General features: G+C 47.9%; 1 protein-coding gene across 1 annotated transcript in view; it reads left to right on the top strand.

Moving 5' to 3' along the window:
* LOC119967914 (coiled-coil domain-containing protein 162-like) overlaps positions 1-15,460 on the top strand; it is a 208,669-nt gene that overhangs the window by 45,974 nt on the left and 147,235 nt on the right. Inside the window, exons 8-9 of the mRNA XM_038801010.1 lie at positions 9,936-10,073; positions 11,996-12,147. Of these exons, the coding sequence (XP_038656938.1) occupies positions 9,936-10,073; positions 11,996-12,147 (290 nt within the window). The remainder of the gene's footprint in view (positions 1-9,935; positions 10,074-11,995; positions 12,148-15,460) is intronic.

The raw sequence follows: 15,460 nt of genomic DNA, 5'->3' as shown, positions 1-15,460 counted from the left end.
GGTGAAGAGGAACACAGTGATGAAGAGTAACACAGTGATGAAGAGGAACACAGTGGTGAAGAGGAACACAGTGATGAAGAGGAACACAGCGATGAAGAGGAACACAGTGATGAAGAGTAAAATGATGGTACAGCATCAGCAGTCCTGACAGTCATCAATTCAGCTTCTTCTGTGTCAGTGGAGGAAGAAAGGAGTACTGAATCTAATACTATCAAGTTCTTCTAACAAAAAATTGAAACTGAAATGGAGAGAAAACAGAAGCTTGTTATCTGATGCTAATTTCACAGTAAATGAATGTTTGCTGGCAAGGCAACTAACTGGCAGTTGTTGGCGAATCTTGGGTGCAGCTTGAATCTTCCTCTGGATGGTATATCCACTCATAAAAGGGCAGTACAGTAGCATTGTGGAGGGCAGCACGATAGCATTGTGGATAGCACAATTGCTTCACAGCTCCAGGGTCCCAGGTTCGATTCCCGGCTTGGGTCACTGTCTGTGCGGAGTCTGCACATCCTCCCCGTGTGTGTGTGGGTTTCCTCCGGGTGCTCCGGTTTCCTCCCACAGTCCAAAGATGTGCAGGTTAAGTGGATTGGCCATGATAAATTGCCCTTAGTGTCCAAAATTGCCCTTAGTGTTGGGTGGGGTTACTGGGTTATGGAGATAGGGTGGAGGTGTTGACCTCGGGTAGGGCGCTCTTTCCAAGAGCCGGTGCAGACTCGATGGGCCGAGTGGCCTCCTTCTGCACTGTAAATTCTATGATAATCTATGAAAGGACTCACTAGCATATTATCACAGGTTTTCAGCCTAATTAAAAGTAGTGTAGGTGCCAAATGTACTTATGAAAGGAATAAAGATGCAAAAGTGCCTTTCGCGACATCCCAAATGCTACACAGTCAATGAAGTGCTCGCCTCAACACCCTACTTGTCCTCCAGTAGTACGATGGAACCCTTGACATTTACCAGAAAGGTTCTCTATTTTACCGTGTTTCCTGGAAGCACCAATCTTAGGTTTGTACTCATGTCTCTGGAGTGAGACTTTAACAGACCACTTCCTGACTGAGAGAAATGAGATGAGGAGGAATGTCTTCTGGCAGAGGGTGGTGAATTTGTGGAACTCACTGCCCCATAGTGCGGTGGAGTCGGAATCATTAAATGATTTCAAGAAGGAGATAGATATATTTCTGATAAAAAGCAAGTTATAGGGATATGGGGAAGAGGTGAGGAGGTGGATTTGAGACCAGGAAGAGATGATCTGATTGAATGGCAGGGCAGGCTCGAAGAGCTGAATTGCCTACTTCTGCTCTTAATTCCTATGTTCCTATGAACTACCATTGAGCCGAGGTGACACCTAGATGGGCCTAACTCTTTTTCTCCAGAAATTCCTATTTTGCATGTCACAACTCCACCCCCAATAATGGTTCCCAACGTCTTACTTTCAGCCGTTGCGTATGCATACACATGCGATACATACCTTCAAGCCGTGCCATTCACTGAGATCATGGCTGATCTACCAACCAGATTTCCACCTTCCTGCACCATAATATGATAGAATTTTTCATCAAAATGGAGAGTGAAGTAGTTGCTTCTGAGACTAGGGTCCTGAATCTTAACAAAGGAAATTACGATAAAATGAGGCGCGAGTTGGCTATGATCGATTGGGGAACGTTACTTAAAGTGATGACAGTGGATAGGCAATGGCAAACATTCAAAGGCACTCCATTAGTGCCCCTTTCTAGGGCCTGTCATTCTCGAGAGACACTCCCTCGATGATCGTTGTTGGGGACTAGATGCAGTCCTGGCAGTGACCACCATTCCTGGGTGGCACTGCTGGAACTAGAGAGTTGTCAGAGGCTTATAAAGGCAGAAGGTCCAAATCAAGCAAATTAACTACCTGACAGCCATTAATTGGCTGTGGGGTGAGCTGGAAAAGTGGCAAAGCAGAGACAGCCTCACCACCGTCTTCTAAATCAGTGATGGTTGAGGGGTGGTGTAAAAGCCAGCCCTATGTTGCTGGCTGAATAATCTGGAGGCTTTAACTAATGATCTGGAGACATGAGTAAATAATCCCATCATGGCAACCAATTAATTTAAATTATGTTGATTAACTATATCTGGAATAAATGGTTGATATCAATAATAAGACCATAAGAAATAGGAACCGACCCGTATTCAATAGGCCCCCCCGAGATTCTGTCTCGCCATCTGATTTGTTTGACCTGTGTCTCAGGATCTCGCCGCTAACAAGAGGGAGCTTCTTCTAAATGTTCCCTCACCACTCACCCCCAATCAACGCATAAGCATGGCAGCGCGTAGACCTGCACCGCACTGACCTGGCCAGACTCCTCGATGCTGTGGATGTGAGGCGGGATATCGTGTTCCTCTGAGGGGGTCGGAGGACCAGCAGCAGGGTCACCAATGCCGCCAGGGAGGCAGTGGCAGCAGCTGTCAGTAAGGGCAGCCTGACCAGGAGGAAGAAGACTAACGACTTCCACTGAGCTGCCAGTGTAAGTTACTGCCACTCTCCTGGCATCAGTCCTGCCTGCCACCCAGATTACCAACTCCCCTCCCCCCCCCCCAAGTTAGTGGCTGACACCTCGCATCCTCCACATCCGATCCTCTGGGAGACCCCTCCCCCCCAATGCCTGGTCTCCGTTTGGGGAGACCGTTACTAGCCGGCGCTCGCTTGGGGTCTCCAAGGCAAGGGGACTGGGGCCTGGGGACTTACCTGCCTTTAGCCCCATTAATTTGTCTAATACTACTTCTCCGGTGATGATGATGGTATTTAATTGCTCTCTGTATTCATTAGTATTAATGGGATGTTCAAAGTATCTTCCACCGTAAAGACTTATACAGAATATCTGCCATTTCCTTGTTCCCCATAACTATATCCCCAGATTCCTTTTCTAAGGGACTTATGTTCACATTGACCTTCACATCACAGGTCCTTACCAAGTTTGGCCTTTGAGTGACTCCAGACCCACAGCAACATTGTTAAGTCTGTGACCTGGCAAGCCATTTAAATGTATGTAAGGAGACTCACCACCACCTTTCTTGATGGCAATTGTAGGGGCAACCAATGCCAACTTTGCCAACCCACATCCCATGAATGAATTTTTAAAAACTGGAATCTCTTGAAAGCCACCCATCCAGTTTGTTATCTCGCTGAAAGGAATCTTGAATGTTGGACTGTTGCAGGAGACAAGAGACGTGACACTGTCCTGGAGAATCCTCAGCTTGACATCATACCCTTTGTTCATTGACCGAAAAATAGCCCTTCCTGTTTCTGCACTGCACAATTTGACTTGCAAAAGCCTAAGCGGCCTCCGGTGTGCAATTAGCGTCACCTGGCACCCTTTGGAAATTGTCTACCAGATGAACCTCGGCTGGCTGGAACTTTCTGCAGTTCTGTGCATAGAATTGGGAGTGTGCTTTCGCAGAGTCTTTCTCAAGTCTGTAAAATAATAGAAACATACAATAACAACTTGTACTGATGTAGCACCAGGAGTATTATAAAGCAACACTTGACACCAAACCACCTAAAGGGATATTGAGGAAGGTGACCAAAAAACTTCATCAACAAGTAAGGTTTTATGAAGCGTTTTAAAGGAGGAAAGTGAGGTAGAGAGGTGGAGTGGTGTAGTGAGGGTATTCCAGAAGTTGGGGCCAAGGTAACTGAATGCACAGCTACCAAGGGTGGATGCTTAAGAGGCCAGAATTAGAGAAATAAGTTTTCTCTGAGGGCACTACAAAGATGCCAAACCCTTCGTGAAACTTCACTTGTCACATCTTAAAAACCGGGGAACCTTTTCGATATCCCTATTCCCGGGCTTTTATTTCCCAAAGTAGCCCACGTCACGTTGGTTACCTCCACTTCCAATTGCTTTCATTTTTGATCATCTATAAAGACATACTGTCCAGGGACCTTACACTTAATTCACAATGTTAAGTACCTGAATCCAGATAGATTGAAATCTTGCATGCTGAATCCTAGACTCTGGTTCTTTGATTTTTGGAATATCTCTTTTATTCACTCTATTTATTTATTTGTATGTTTTGAAAGTCCCTTTCATATTAAACCATACTGGGAGAATCTGTACCCAAAGCCCACTCCACTCACTTGCAGGTTACCTTGCTGCTGTCACCTTCAAATCTTTATCCCAACATCACCCTCTCCCCTCCAGCCTGCTAGCTGCAGCTCTGCACCCCAAACTATGGCATTAAAATGAAGCCCCGTAAGTAAGATGGACCAAGCCTCTGACAGTAACAACTGGATCGGATTGTTGTCCATTCCTGTCAGGAGTTAAAATTCTCCCTTTATACAATGGAATTGAGATGGTTAGTTACTGAAATAAATACCACACCGTTTTCTCGGACTAACCATCCACTCACTTTACTAAGGCCTTCCTCCTCCAGGTACCATGCCCTAAGAGGCTGTTGGCAACCATGGACTTCCATTGGATTAGTCAATAATTATGCTTGGTAAAGTACATGCAGTGGTTTGCTATTGCCTTCTGCAGTATGGCTGACCAGGAACATCTCCCTCTCTTTACCATCTGCATTTACAGGTTGAAAATCAACCTGTTTGGCCAAGTAATGAACGTCCCTTCCGTGGCTATTGAGTTCTGAAGTGGGGCTTCAAGCTTCTGACCCAGAGGTAGGGGTGTTACCCACTGCACTACAAGATACGCTTTAAGTGCAAAACTGAAAACTAACATTTGGGATGTGGTGATTTTAAAAGCCTTCTGGTGGAATTCCTCCCACTCCCACTCTGGGAATTCCTCCCACTCCCACTCTGGTTACAATGGGATTCTATCCAAGTCGTCACTCTTGAATCAGAGGGTCTGTTTGCCGGTGTCAGGAATTGTGAGGTTCTCTGTGATCACTGTTCACTTTCAGTCTATGCACTAAATACCGGCAATGCTCCTCATCAATCTCTGCGGCACTTATAGCAATCCTGTTACTTTTGCTCCAGTTCTGTGAGATGAACCAGCTGCTGGAGTGTTTAAGTGGAATTTGACAGAGGGATAACACTGGTGAAATTTAGAAAAAGGCACACAGGTCATAACAAAGTTTAAATGAGCAAAAGTGACGTCTGCCGGTGATTGGAACTCTGATGTGGAGCCAATGCTGAAATTGTGTTATTGTCTGTTGTAGCAATTGGCATTGCTACTTCACTCTCTGTCCTGTTGATTTAGTGCTTGTAGTTAGCATTTGGCCAAACTCTAGTGGAGAAATTATCCCTGACCTCAGCTGTGCTGATGGTGGAGATAGGGGGCTGGATTCTCCGATTTGGAGACTATGTCCTGACGCCGGCATGGGAATGGTGGCCTTTTAAGACTCATAAATCGATGCAAAATGGCCACCAATCCTCCGTCTAGTGGGGGGCTATCAGGCACGCACTGAGAGCACCCGGCTCCAGCTGCCGATTCGGCCGGAGAATTTCCGGGTCCGTAGCCTCGCATGCCGCACCGTGCAACATGGCGTCGGCCGTGCGTGGACCCGGCCTGCCAAATAGTGCCCCCCCTTTGGCCAGGCTCACCATCCCTGGACCAACCCCCACCAGTGCCCCCAGCCCCCGCCAAAACCCCCACTGCCCGCGGATCGGCTCTCCCCCGACTGTGTTCTGAGTTCCCAAAATAAAATAGCCTGAAAGACCCACGCCATAGGGAACGCAGCTGGTTGGGGGCGGAGCATCAGGGAGGGCCTCAGGTAACGTCCTGAAGCCGTCCATACGGCGTGCGGCATACTCCTGGAGTACGCTGCTTTGGAGGGGGCGGAGAATCGCTCAAGTGGCGCCGCTCCCGATATCTGCACCAACGTGGATTCTCCAGCCGATCAATAAACCCGGTTTCGGCGTTGGAGACCGGAGAATCCCGCTCTGGGTGTTACAACTGGTCTTGTGTCACTTACACAGGAGAAATAATAAGCCAGTGTTCCCTCTCCCAGGCCAGGATTTTCCCTCCGAAGCATGTTTTCCTGTGGCAGAGGTGGCTCACCATTGGTCTGCAGCGTGATTGTCCAATCCTGCCAATGTCAACGGCCATTTGCATTGCTTGCTCGCAGTGCCGCCAGGGAATCTGCTGCAGGGACCGCCTTCGGCAGGTCCCATCAGCGAGAAGGGCCAGAAAATCCTGCCCCCAATTTTCATCCATTGTCCCAAGCCGAGGAAGTGTGCACGGTTAAATGCTGAGTAAGGCCAGGTGACACTTGACAATTGTTGAATGAGTTGGCAGCATTCAATGGGCGGAGGTGGTTGTGCAGTGGTATTGTTGCTGGAATAGTAACCCAGAGACCCAGGATGATCCTCTGGGGACCTGAATCCCGGCCTTGGGTGAATGTGTGGAGCTTGCACTTTCTCCTCGCATCTGCATGGGTTTCCTCCGGGTGCTCTGTTTTCCTCCGACAATCCAAAGATGTACATGTTTAGGTAGATTGACATATAAATCTCCCCTTAGTATCTAGGGATGTGCAGGTTAGGAGGGGGAGTTGGTCTGATAGGATGCTCTTTCAGAGGGTAGGTGCAGACTTGATGGGCCGAATGGCCTCCTCCTGCACTGTAGAGATTCTATGATTCTATGAAAGCATTGTCGATTGTTGTGAAAACCAAATTGGTGCATTAATGTCCCTTAAGGAAGGAACTCTGCTGTCCTTACCTGGTCTGGCTTACATGTGACTCCAGATTCACAGCAATGTGGTTGACTCTTAAATGGCCTAACAAGCCACTTGGTTGTATTCAACCACGACAAAGAAAACACAAAGGCATGAAACTGGACGGACCCAGCAACCCTGTCAATCCTACAAAGTCCTCCTGACTAAGTCTAATGCCTAGGAACTTGGGACTGGGGTCACAAAATTGAGCAACAGCCTGACATAGTCATACTCGCAGAATTATACCTTACAGATAATGTCCCAGATATCACTATCACTAACCCTGGCTTTGTCTTGTCTCACAGTATGCAGTCGGGAGGGAGTTGCCCTGGGAGTCCTCAACATCGACTCTGGACTCCATGTTTCATAGCACTCAGTCAAACATAGGCAAGGAAACTTCCTGCTGATTACCACATACCTTCCCCCTCAGCTGCTGAATCAGTACTCCACATGTTGAACACTAAGGGTAGCAAGGGCGCAGAATATGCTCTGGGTGGGGGACTTCAATGTCTATCACTGAAAGTGACTCGGTAGTACCACCACAGACCGAGCTGGCCGGGTCCTAAAGGACATAGCTGCTAGACTAGAACCATGGCAGGTAGTGAGGGAACCAACAAGAGAGAAAAACAAACTTAACCACATCCTCACCAACCTGCCTGGCAAAGATGCATCTGTCCATGACAGTATTGGTAGAAGTTGTCCTTATGGAGACAAAGTCCCATCTTCACATTGAGGATACCCTGTATCATGTTGTGTAGCACTACCACAGTGCTAAATGGGATAGACTTCGAACAGATTTGGCAACTCCAGACTAGACATCCATGAGGCGCTGTGGGCCATCAGCCGCAGCAGAATTGTACTCAGCCATAATCTGCAACCTCATGGCCCAGCATATCCCCCACTCTACCATTACCACCAAGCCAGTGGGTCAACCTAGGTTCAATGAAGCGTGCAGGAGAGCATGCCAGAAGCAATATCAGGCATACCGAAGAATGAGGTGAAGTTACAACACAGGTATACTTGCATGCCAAACAACATAAGCAGCAAGTAATAGTCAGAGCAAAGCAATTCCACAATGAATGTATCAGATCGAAGCTCTGCAGTCCTGCCTCATGCAGTCGTGAATGGTGGTGGACAATTAAACAGCTCACTGAAGGAGGAGGCTCCACAAATATCCCCCATCCTCAATGATGGAGCACATATGTGCAAAAGACAAGGCTGAAGCATTTGCAACAATCTTCAGCCAGAAGTGCCGAGTGGATGATCCATCTCGGTCTTTTCCGGTGGTCCCCAACCTTACAGATGTCAGTCTTTAGCCAATACGATTCACTCCAAGCAATATCAAGAAACAGCTGAAGGCACTGGATACTGCCAAGGCTACAGGTTCTGATAATATTTCAGCAATAGTTCTGAAAATTTGTGCTCCAGAACTTGCCGCACCCCTAGCCAAGCTGTTCCAGTACAGCTACAATACTGGCATCTACCAGCAATGTGGAAGATTACTCAGGTATGTCCTGGTACACAAGAAATAGAACAAATCCAACCCAACTAATTACTGCCCTCCCCAGTCTACTCTCAATCATCAGCAAAGCGATGGAAGAGGTCATCAACAGTGCTGTCAAGCGACACTTACTCAGCAGTAACCTGCTCATGGACGCTCAATTTGGGTTTCGCCAGGGTCACTCAACTCCTGACCTCATCACAGCCTTGGCTCAAACATGGTCAAAAGAGCTGACCCCCAGAGGTGAGCTGCATTTGACGGAGTTTGGCGTCAAAGAGCCCGAGCAAAACTGGAGTCAGTGGGAATCAGGAGGAAACTCCCCCCTGGTTGGAGTCATGTCTGGCACAAAGGGAGATGGTTATGGTGGTTGGCAGTCAATCATCTCTACTCCAGCACATCACTGCAGGAGATCCTCAAGGTAATGTCCTGGGCCCAACCATCTTCAGCTGCTTCATCAACGATCTTCCACATGCAGCAAGAGCTGGACAATATCTAGGTTTGGGCTGACAAGTGGCAAGTAACAATCTTGCCACAGAAGTGCCAGGCAACGATCATCTTCAATAAGAGAGGATCTAATCCTGGCAGCCCTACCCTAACAGCACTGTGGGTGTACCTACACCTCCACCTCCTGAAGAGCTTCTAGGGATTGGGATGGACAATAAATCATGGTCTAACCAGCGACGCTCAATCCCAAAAAATGAATTTTAAAAAATATTTCAATTAAAGCTTGAAATAGCGGCACAACGCCATGTTCAGGGTCAAAGTGCTTCCAGAAATATCTGATAAAAGTGCTACTTACATCAGAGGTTTCCATACATGTCTGTGTTAAGGGTCAGATGTTGCCAAGGAAAGATTTTTTTGTTGGCCTTTGGAATGGAAAAAAAAGTGACTTCACCATTTCTGTGTATTTTACAAAATGCCTGTTGCTCCCTCACACAGAGGGGGAGCTGTGTCCAGTATTAAGTTTTTTTTTGTTGTCTCCCTCTCGCACTCTTTAATTTTTAGTGATACAATTTATTTTGAAGCAACCACAAATCTCTGACAGCTGCTGAAGGAATTTGCCAGCTCTCTCTTGAGCCGCAGATCCTTGTTTCTCTGCTATCGAGTCGGAGTGCCTCTACCGCACCCATGTTGAAAAAGGGAGCGGCTTGGTCATGATGTCCCGCACAGTTTGGTAGCCTGCAGGCACTCACTCCCATGAGGAATGGTTGTCTCAGCGAAGTATTGGATAGGGATGAGCCCATGGAACTGTGAGGGAGTCAGTCAATTTCAGAGAGGAAGGGAGCGGGCAGAAGGGTAGCATGGTAGCATGGTGGTTAGCATAAATGCTTCACAGCTCCAGGGTCCCAGGTTCGATTCCTGGCTGGGTCACTGTCTGTGCGGAGTCTGCACGTCCTCCCCCTGTGTGCGTGGGTTTCCTCCGGGTGCTCCGGTTTCCTCCCACAGTCCAAAGATGTGCGGGTTAGGTGGATTGGCCATGCTAAATTGCCCGTAGTGTCCTAATAAAAAAGTAAGGTTAGGGGGGGGTTGTTGGGTTACGGGTATAGGGTGGATACGTGGGTTTGAGTGGGGTGATCACGGCTCGGCACAACATTGAGGGCCGAAGGGCCTGTTCTGTGCTGTACTGTTCTATGTTCTATGTTCTAAGATGGGGTTCATTGATTTCTAACTCATTTGACTGACCTGCTCCCCATTTTGCAACTTTCAAAGTAAAGTGTCCCTTTTAACTTCAGTAAACTTTACTTTGCAATGTTCCCGATTTGTAACCTTCCTTTTCCATCCCTTGTAGTTGATGGCAAAGCACGGAGTGGATAACATGCAGGTAGCCTTGGCTTGTCAAACAGTACAGAAAAATTCCCTGATCGCAGCTGTTCAACAGGCTCTGTTCTGTCCCAATGAAAAAGCCGCTCATTCCATGGGTTCGAAGGTATGAGAATCTCTTTTTGTGGAATCTATCTTTCCCTTGGTTGCTGGAACCATGCTCCTGGTTTTCTGTTCTCTCACTCTCGCCATTTTATAGGAAGAACTGTTATCTTTCTCCTCACCCCCCCCCCCCATGATCTGCACAGGACTCTTGTCCCACATGGCTTCAGCTTTGCAAAAACAATCATAATGCAGACATGGCAGGCAGGAATTTCCTGAACTCACGCAAAAAATGTCTGAGCCACATGGAATTCATTTCCAGGGAGTAGTCCCCATGTTTTGTGCCTGCTGTATCTGTGGCTCACCAACAGTGTAGTGAAGACAAATACCTTGACAAATCCCCTGTACTTGAATCAGTTGAACCATACCTGGTTCCTGGTGGATCTCCATGAAGGGGTGTAATGGTGGACTGTTTCACAGACACACAGCACGCATATTTACATCCCGTTGTTCCTCACTTCCTCCACATTAGTTGTTTCACTCATACCGTGGGATGGGGGGAGGATGAGGAAATTATTTGAGCAGAGTTTTGTTGCTGTCCTTGATGGTGGGGAATCTAAATGATCATCTGGAACCATCCACATAAACCTCCCAAGTGTTGGTTAATAGGTCGAGGCTCGAGAGAAGGCTGCTTGTCCTCTCATCCTCAGGAAACTACAAAAGACCGTCAATCGGAAACAAAAACAGAGAATGCTGGAAACACAGCAGATCATGATTTGGAGTTGGGGACCAAGGGCAATGTGTCCAAGTTTGCAGATGACACTAAGATGAGCGGTAAAGCGAAAAGTGCAGAGGATACTGGAAGTCTGCAGAGGGATTTGGATAGGTTAAGTGAATGGGCTCGGGTCTGGCAGATGGAATACAATGTTGACAAATGTGAGGTTATCCATTTTGGTAGGAATAACAGCAAACGGGATTATTATTTAAACGATAAAATATTAAAGCATGCCGCTGTGCAGAGAGACCTGGGTGTGCTAGTGCATGAGTCACAGAAGGTTGGTTTACAGGTGCAACAGGTGATTAAGAAGGCAAATGGAATTTTGTCCTTCATTGCTAGAGGGATGGAGTTTAAGACTAGGGAGGTTATGTTGCAATTGTATAAGGTGTTAGTGAGGCCACACCTGGAGTATTGTGTTCAGTTTTGGTCTCCTTACTTGAGAAAGGACATACTGGCACTGGAGAGTGTGCAGAGGAGATTCACTAGGTTAATCCCAGAGCTGAAGGGGTTGGATTATGAGGAGAGGTTGAGTAGACTGGGACTGTATTCGTTGGAATTTAGAAGGATGAGGGGGGATCTTATAGAAACATATAAAATTATGAAGGGAATAGATAGGATAGATGCGGGCAGGTTGTTTCCACTGGCGGGTGAAAGCAGAACTAGGGGGCATAGCCTCAAAATAAGGGGAAGTAGATTTCGGACTGAGTTTAGGAGGAACTTCTTCACCCAAAGGGTTGTGAATCTATGGAATTCCTTGCCCAGAGAAGCAGTTGAGGCTCCTTCATTAAATGTTTTTAAGGTAAAGATAGATAGTTTTTTGAAGAATAAAGGGATTAAGGGTTATGGTGTTCGGGCCGGAAAGTGGAGCTGAGTCCACAAAAGATCAGCCATGATCTAATTGAATGGTGGAGCAGGCTCGAGGGGCCAGATGGCCTACTCCTGCTCCTAGTTCTTATGTTCTTATCAGGCAGCGTCTGTGGAGAGAGAGAGAAAGGTGCTAACTTTACTTTTCAGGTCAATGACCTTTGATCAGAATTGCTAACAATGGCTCATTGACCTGGAAAGTTAACTCTGTTTCTCTCGCCAGGGTATTTGTTTGGTATTTCCAGCATTATCTATTTTCAGTGCAGCAATACATATACTTCAATTACTCATAGGCTACCTTGTGTTCGCCATTGATGCTGAATCTTGTTTAATCAACTTTTAAGGATGGAATGTCAAGTTCCAGAAGTCCGGGCAGCTCAGCTGGGGCGAATCACTGTGGTACTGCCAGAGAATCGGACAGCCAACAGCTCGCCATGTCATTCGGAGTTTCCCGCTCCCTCGGAGGTCGAAAGCAACTACTTTCTACCAGAAAAAGGTATGACTAGGTCACATTTCAGTCAGTATCTGTTTCCTGTTTCCGAGAAGCAAAGGTGCAGTGACTGCAATAAAGAAAGACAAATATAAACAACTGATGTGGGAAATCCCCCAGTGAAGGGGTACAGAGATTGGAACAGGTGAAATACCACCTGTACAGATGCTGTAGTTTATACGCCTGGAACTTTCCTCCTTTGGGAAGAGGTTGTCTTTCCAACCTATACTTCTTGAACTTTTTGGTTTCCTTACTTGAGGAAAGATGCAGTGGCATTGGAGGCAGTTCAGAGGAGGTTCACTAGGTTGATTCCAGAGATGACGAGAGAGTGAACAGTTTAGGCCTATACTCTCCAGGGTTTTGAAGAAGGAGGGGAGATCAAATTGAGGTATACAAAATGATTAGAAGTATGGATAAAGTAAACGTGGATCAGATACTTCCTCTTGTGGGACAGTCGAGAATGAGGGGTCATAGCCTTAGGGTAAGAGGTAGCAAACAGAGTTGAGGAGAAACTGTTCTCCCAAAGGGTTGTGAATCTGTGGAATTCGCTACCCCAGAGTGCAGTGGGTGCTGGGACAGTGAGTAAATTTAAGGAGGAGTTACACAGATTTTTAATTGCCAATGGGTTGTAATGGGCAGGATGGTGGAGTTGAGGCCAGGATGGGATCAGCCATGATCGAATGGCAGAGCCAAATGGCCTAATTCTGCTCCTATATCTTATGAACTTGTGCAGTTTCTGTGTCCAGGGGAAAGGAAAATGCAAGTTAGAGGCTAGGAATCCTGCAGTGTGTAACTCACCTCCTGTCGCCCGAAAGCCTGCTCAATATCAACAAGTCAGGAGTGTAATGGAATACTCCCCACTTGCCTGGATGAATGCAGCTCCAACAACACTCAAGAAGCTCAACACCATCCAGGGCAAAGCAGCCTGCTTGATTGGCAGCCCACCTACCACCTTAAACATTCAATCCCTCCACCACTGATGCACAGAGAGTACCACGTACAAGATGTACCACAGCAACTCACCCAGGCACCTACGAAAGAACCTTCAAAACCACCTGGAAGGACGAGAGCCCATGGACTGTCACCAGCTGCCACTTCCCCTCTCACCTTCCTGAGTTGGAACTAGTTCTTATTTATTTCACTGTGTCACTGGGTCAAAATCCCGGAATTTGCTTCCTAACCACACTGAGGATGTACCTATACCACATGTCCTGTACTCGTTCAAGAAAGTGGCTCATCCCCAACTTCTGAAGGGCAATTGCTTGTGACGCCCACATCCCATAAATGAATAAAGAAGAAAATCTGCTGCAGAGCCTGATCCCCGGCACCAGCGCTGATAGGTTGAATGCCCCTGAAGGGGAGTCAGACGGCTGAATTTTGTCCTGGAGGTGGGTTTGGGGTAGGCCGTCCCTGCAGTTTTGCGAAGAGGATTTTGTGTCAGTTGCGCGACGTGCTGCCACCTCCACTCGGTTTTTCCGGAGCAGCTTTCCGGAGATGGTGGCAGCAATCGGATGAATGAAGCAGGCACTTGAGAGAGAATTTGAACAATATAGCAATTTACACAGCACTGGGGACGGGCAGTGGCCCCAGCAACAAAGGTGCACAGGGATGCAGAGCTGATGCTCGAGGGGCAGGAAGGTAACAGATAATCAGCTTCCTGATCATGTCTGAGCAGCAATGGCGCTGACGGCTGTGCCTGTTGAGGCAGGTGGTGGGTGCTCTGTTCGCCCTGGTGCAGGATGACCGTACACCACAAGGAACATGTGGACACCCACTGCCAGAAGCTGCCTATGGATATTGCAGGCAGCCACTGATGGCAGCATCGCTCAGATGTACGTTGGACTGCATCGGTAGCTAGGGACAGTTAGGGTCACGATTGTTCACCATTACACCCGAGACATGTGAAGCCCCTGTCACGTTATTCTGCACTGCCAGCCGCCCCCCCCCCCCCCCCCCCCCGGTCCCCTCCCCCTGTCACCTTCTGCTCTCTCCTGGCCACAGCCCCCTGGGCACGGTGGTCCTCGATCAGGGTGACCCAAGGCACACCACGTGCCGGTGATGGGTATGAGCGTGCTGTCAGCAAAATGGCTGGAGTCAGACTATGACTTAGATTGAGGAGCACCAGAGCTCACCTCACAGCAGATTAAAATCACCCTCCTGCCTCGTATTTTGATCCTTTGGCAATGTCAACACAGGCCCATCACCCTGGAATGGTGCAGCATAGACCTGGGAGGGTGGAACCAAGTGGTCGGGGGGGGGGGCAGGATTCGGTGGGCAGGTAGGGAAATGGCCTGGGGGAGGTGGATCAGCGGGGGTTGAGGGGCGAGGGGGAGTGGGTAGGAAGGGGAGAGGGGGGGAAATGACGGGTGAAGCCCAGCCCTATGAGAAGCGTCTGAGAATGAGGGCCTCTCCGGTCTTCCGAGCATGCCAGACCCCCGTCGCTGTCTGTCCACCATCCTCCGGCTGCTCCCATGGGGTCCAGTTTGTGGAGGGCACAGCAGACCACCACAAAGCGGGTGACCCTCTGGTGGGTATACTGCAGTGCATGTTCCTGGCAGGGGTCTAGGGTTCAGGGTCTGGGGTCCGGTGCCCCCACCAACCCACCTTCCCTCGACAATTCCCCTACCTGCCCATCGAATCCCCCCCACCCACTCCCGACCACTCGGTTCCACCCTCCCAGGTCTATGTTATACCCTATGTGTGGAGGGTGAGATAAGGAGGAATTTCTTCACTCAGAGGGTGAATCTGTGGTATTCCCTACCCCAGAGGGCTGTGGAAGCTCAGTCACTGAGCATGTTCAAAACAGAGATTGATGGATTTCTGGAGACTAATGACATCAAGACCAACTGATGTGCGTGAAAGTGGTGTTAAGGTAGATATTCAGCTATGATCGAATTGAATGGCCTCTTACTATTCCAATGTCAGCTTTTTAGTTCTAGCCTATGTGCCTTTAGAGGTTTAATTTATCTTTAAACATTGTAGAAATTGTAGGTAAAATCAATCTTAAAACCTTTTGTTTGGAGAGGTCTACAATTCTCAGACAGCAGCCGTGTAGATAAATAGAAAGTGACTTCAAACAGCCATCTGTGTGATGTTTAGGTTGCCATTTTGTTTATAACATTCAAAGCCAACAATAAGATTTCTTTGACTCCAGTTGTTTACTTATCGTTGGACGTAGCGTTTTGAAGCCAAAGACAAGCATGCGCGACATTGATACTGATGGAGCATCAATTCACACGAGTCGAGTTGTAGAAGAGGACAGTGGTTTTAATAAGCTAAGAAGTATGACAGCCTGCTGCAGCTCCCGCACTGAGAGCTG

The sequence above is a fragment of the Scyliorhinus canicula genome, chromosome 6, assembly GCF_902713615.1.
Source record: "Scyliorhinus canicula chromosome 6, sScyCan1.1, whole genome shotgun sequence".
NCBI lineage: Eukaryota > Metazoa > Chordata > Chondrichthyes > Carcharhiniformes > Scyliorhinidae > Scyliorhinus > Scyliorhinus canicula.
The sequence above is the reverse complement of the archived record's forward strand: the minus strand, read 5'-3'. Positions and strand labels throughout refer to the sequence as shown.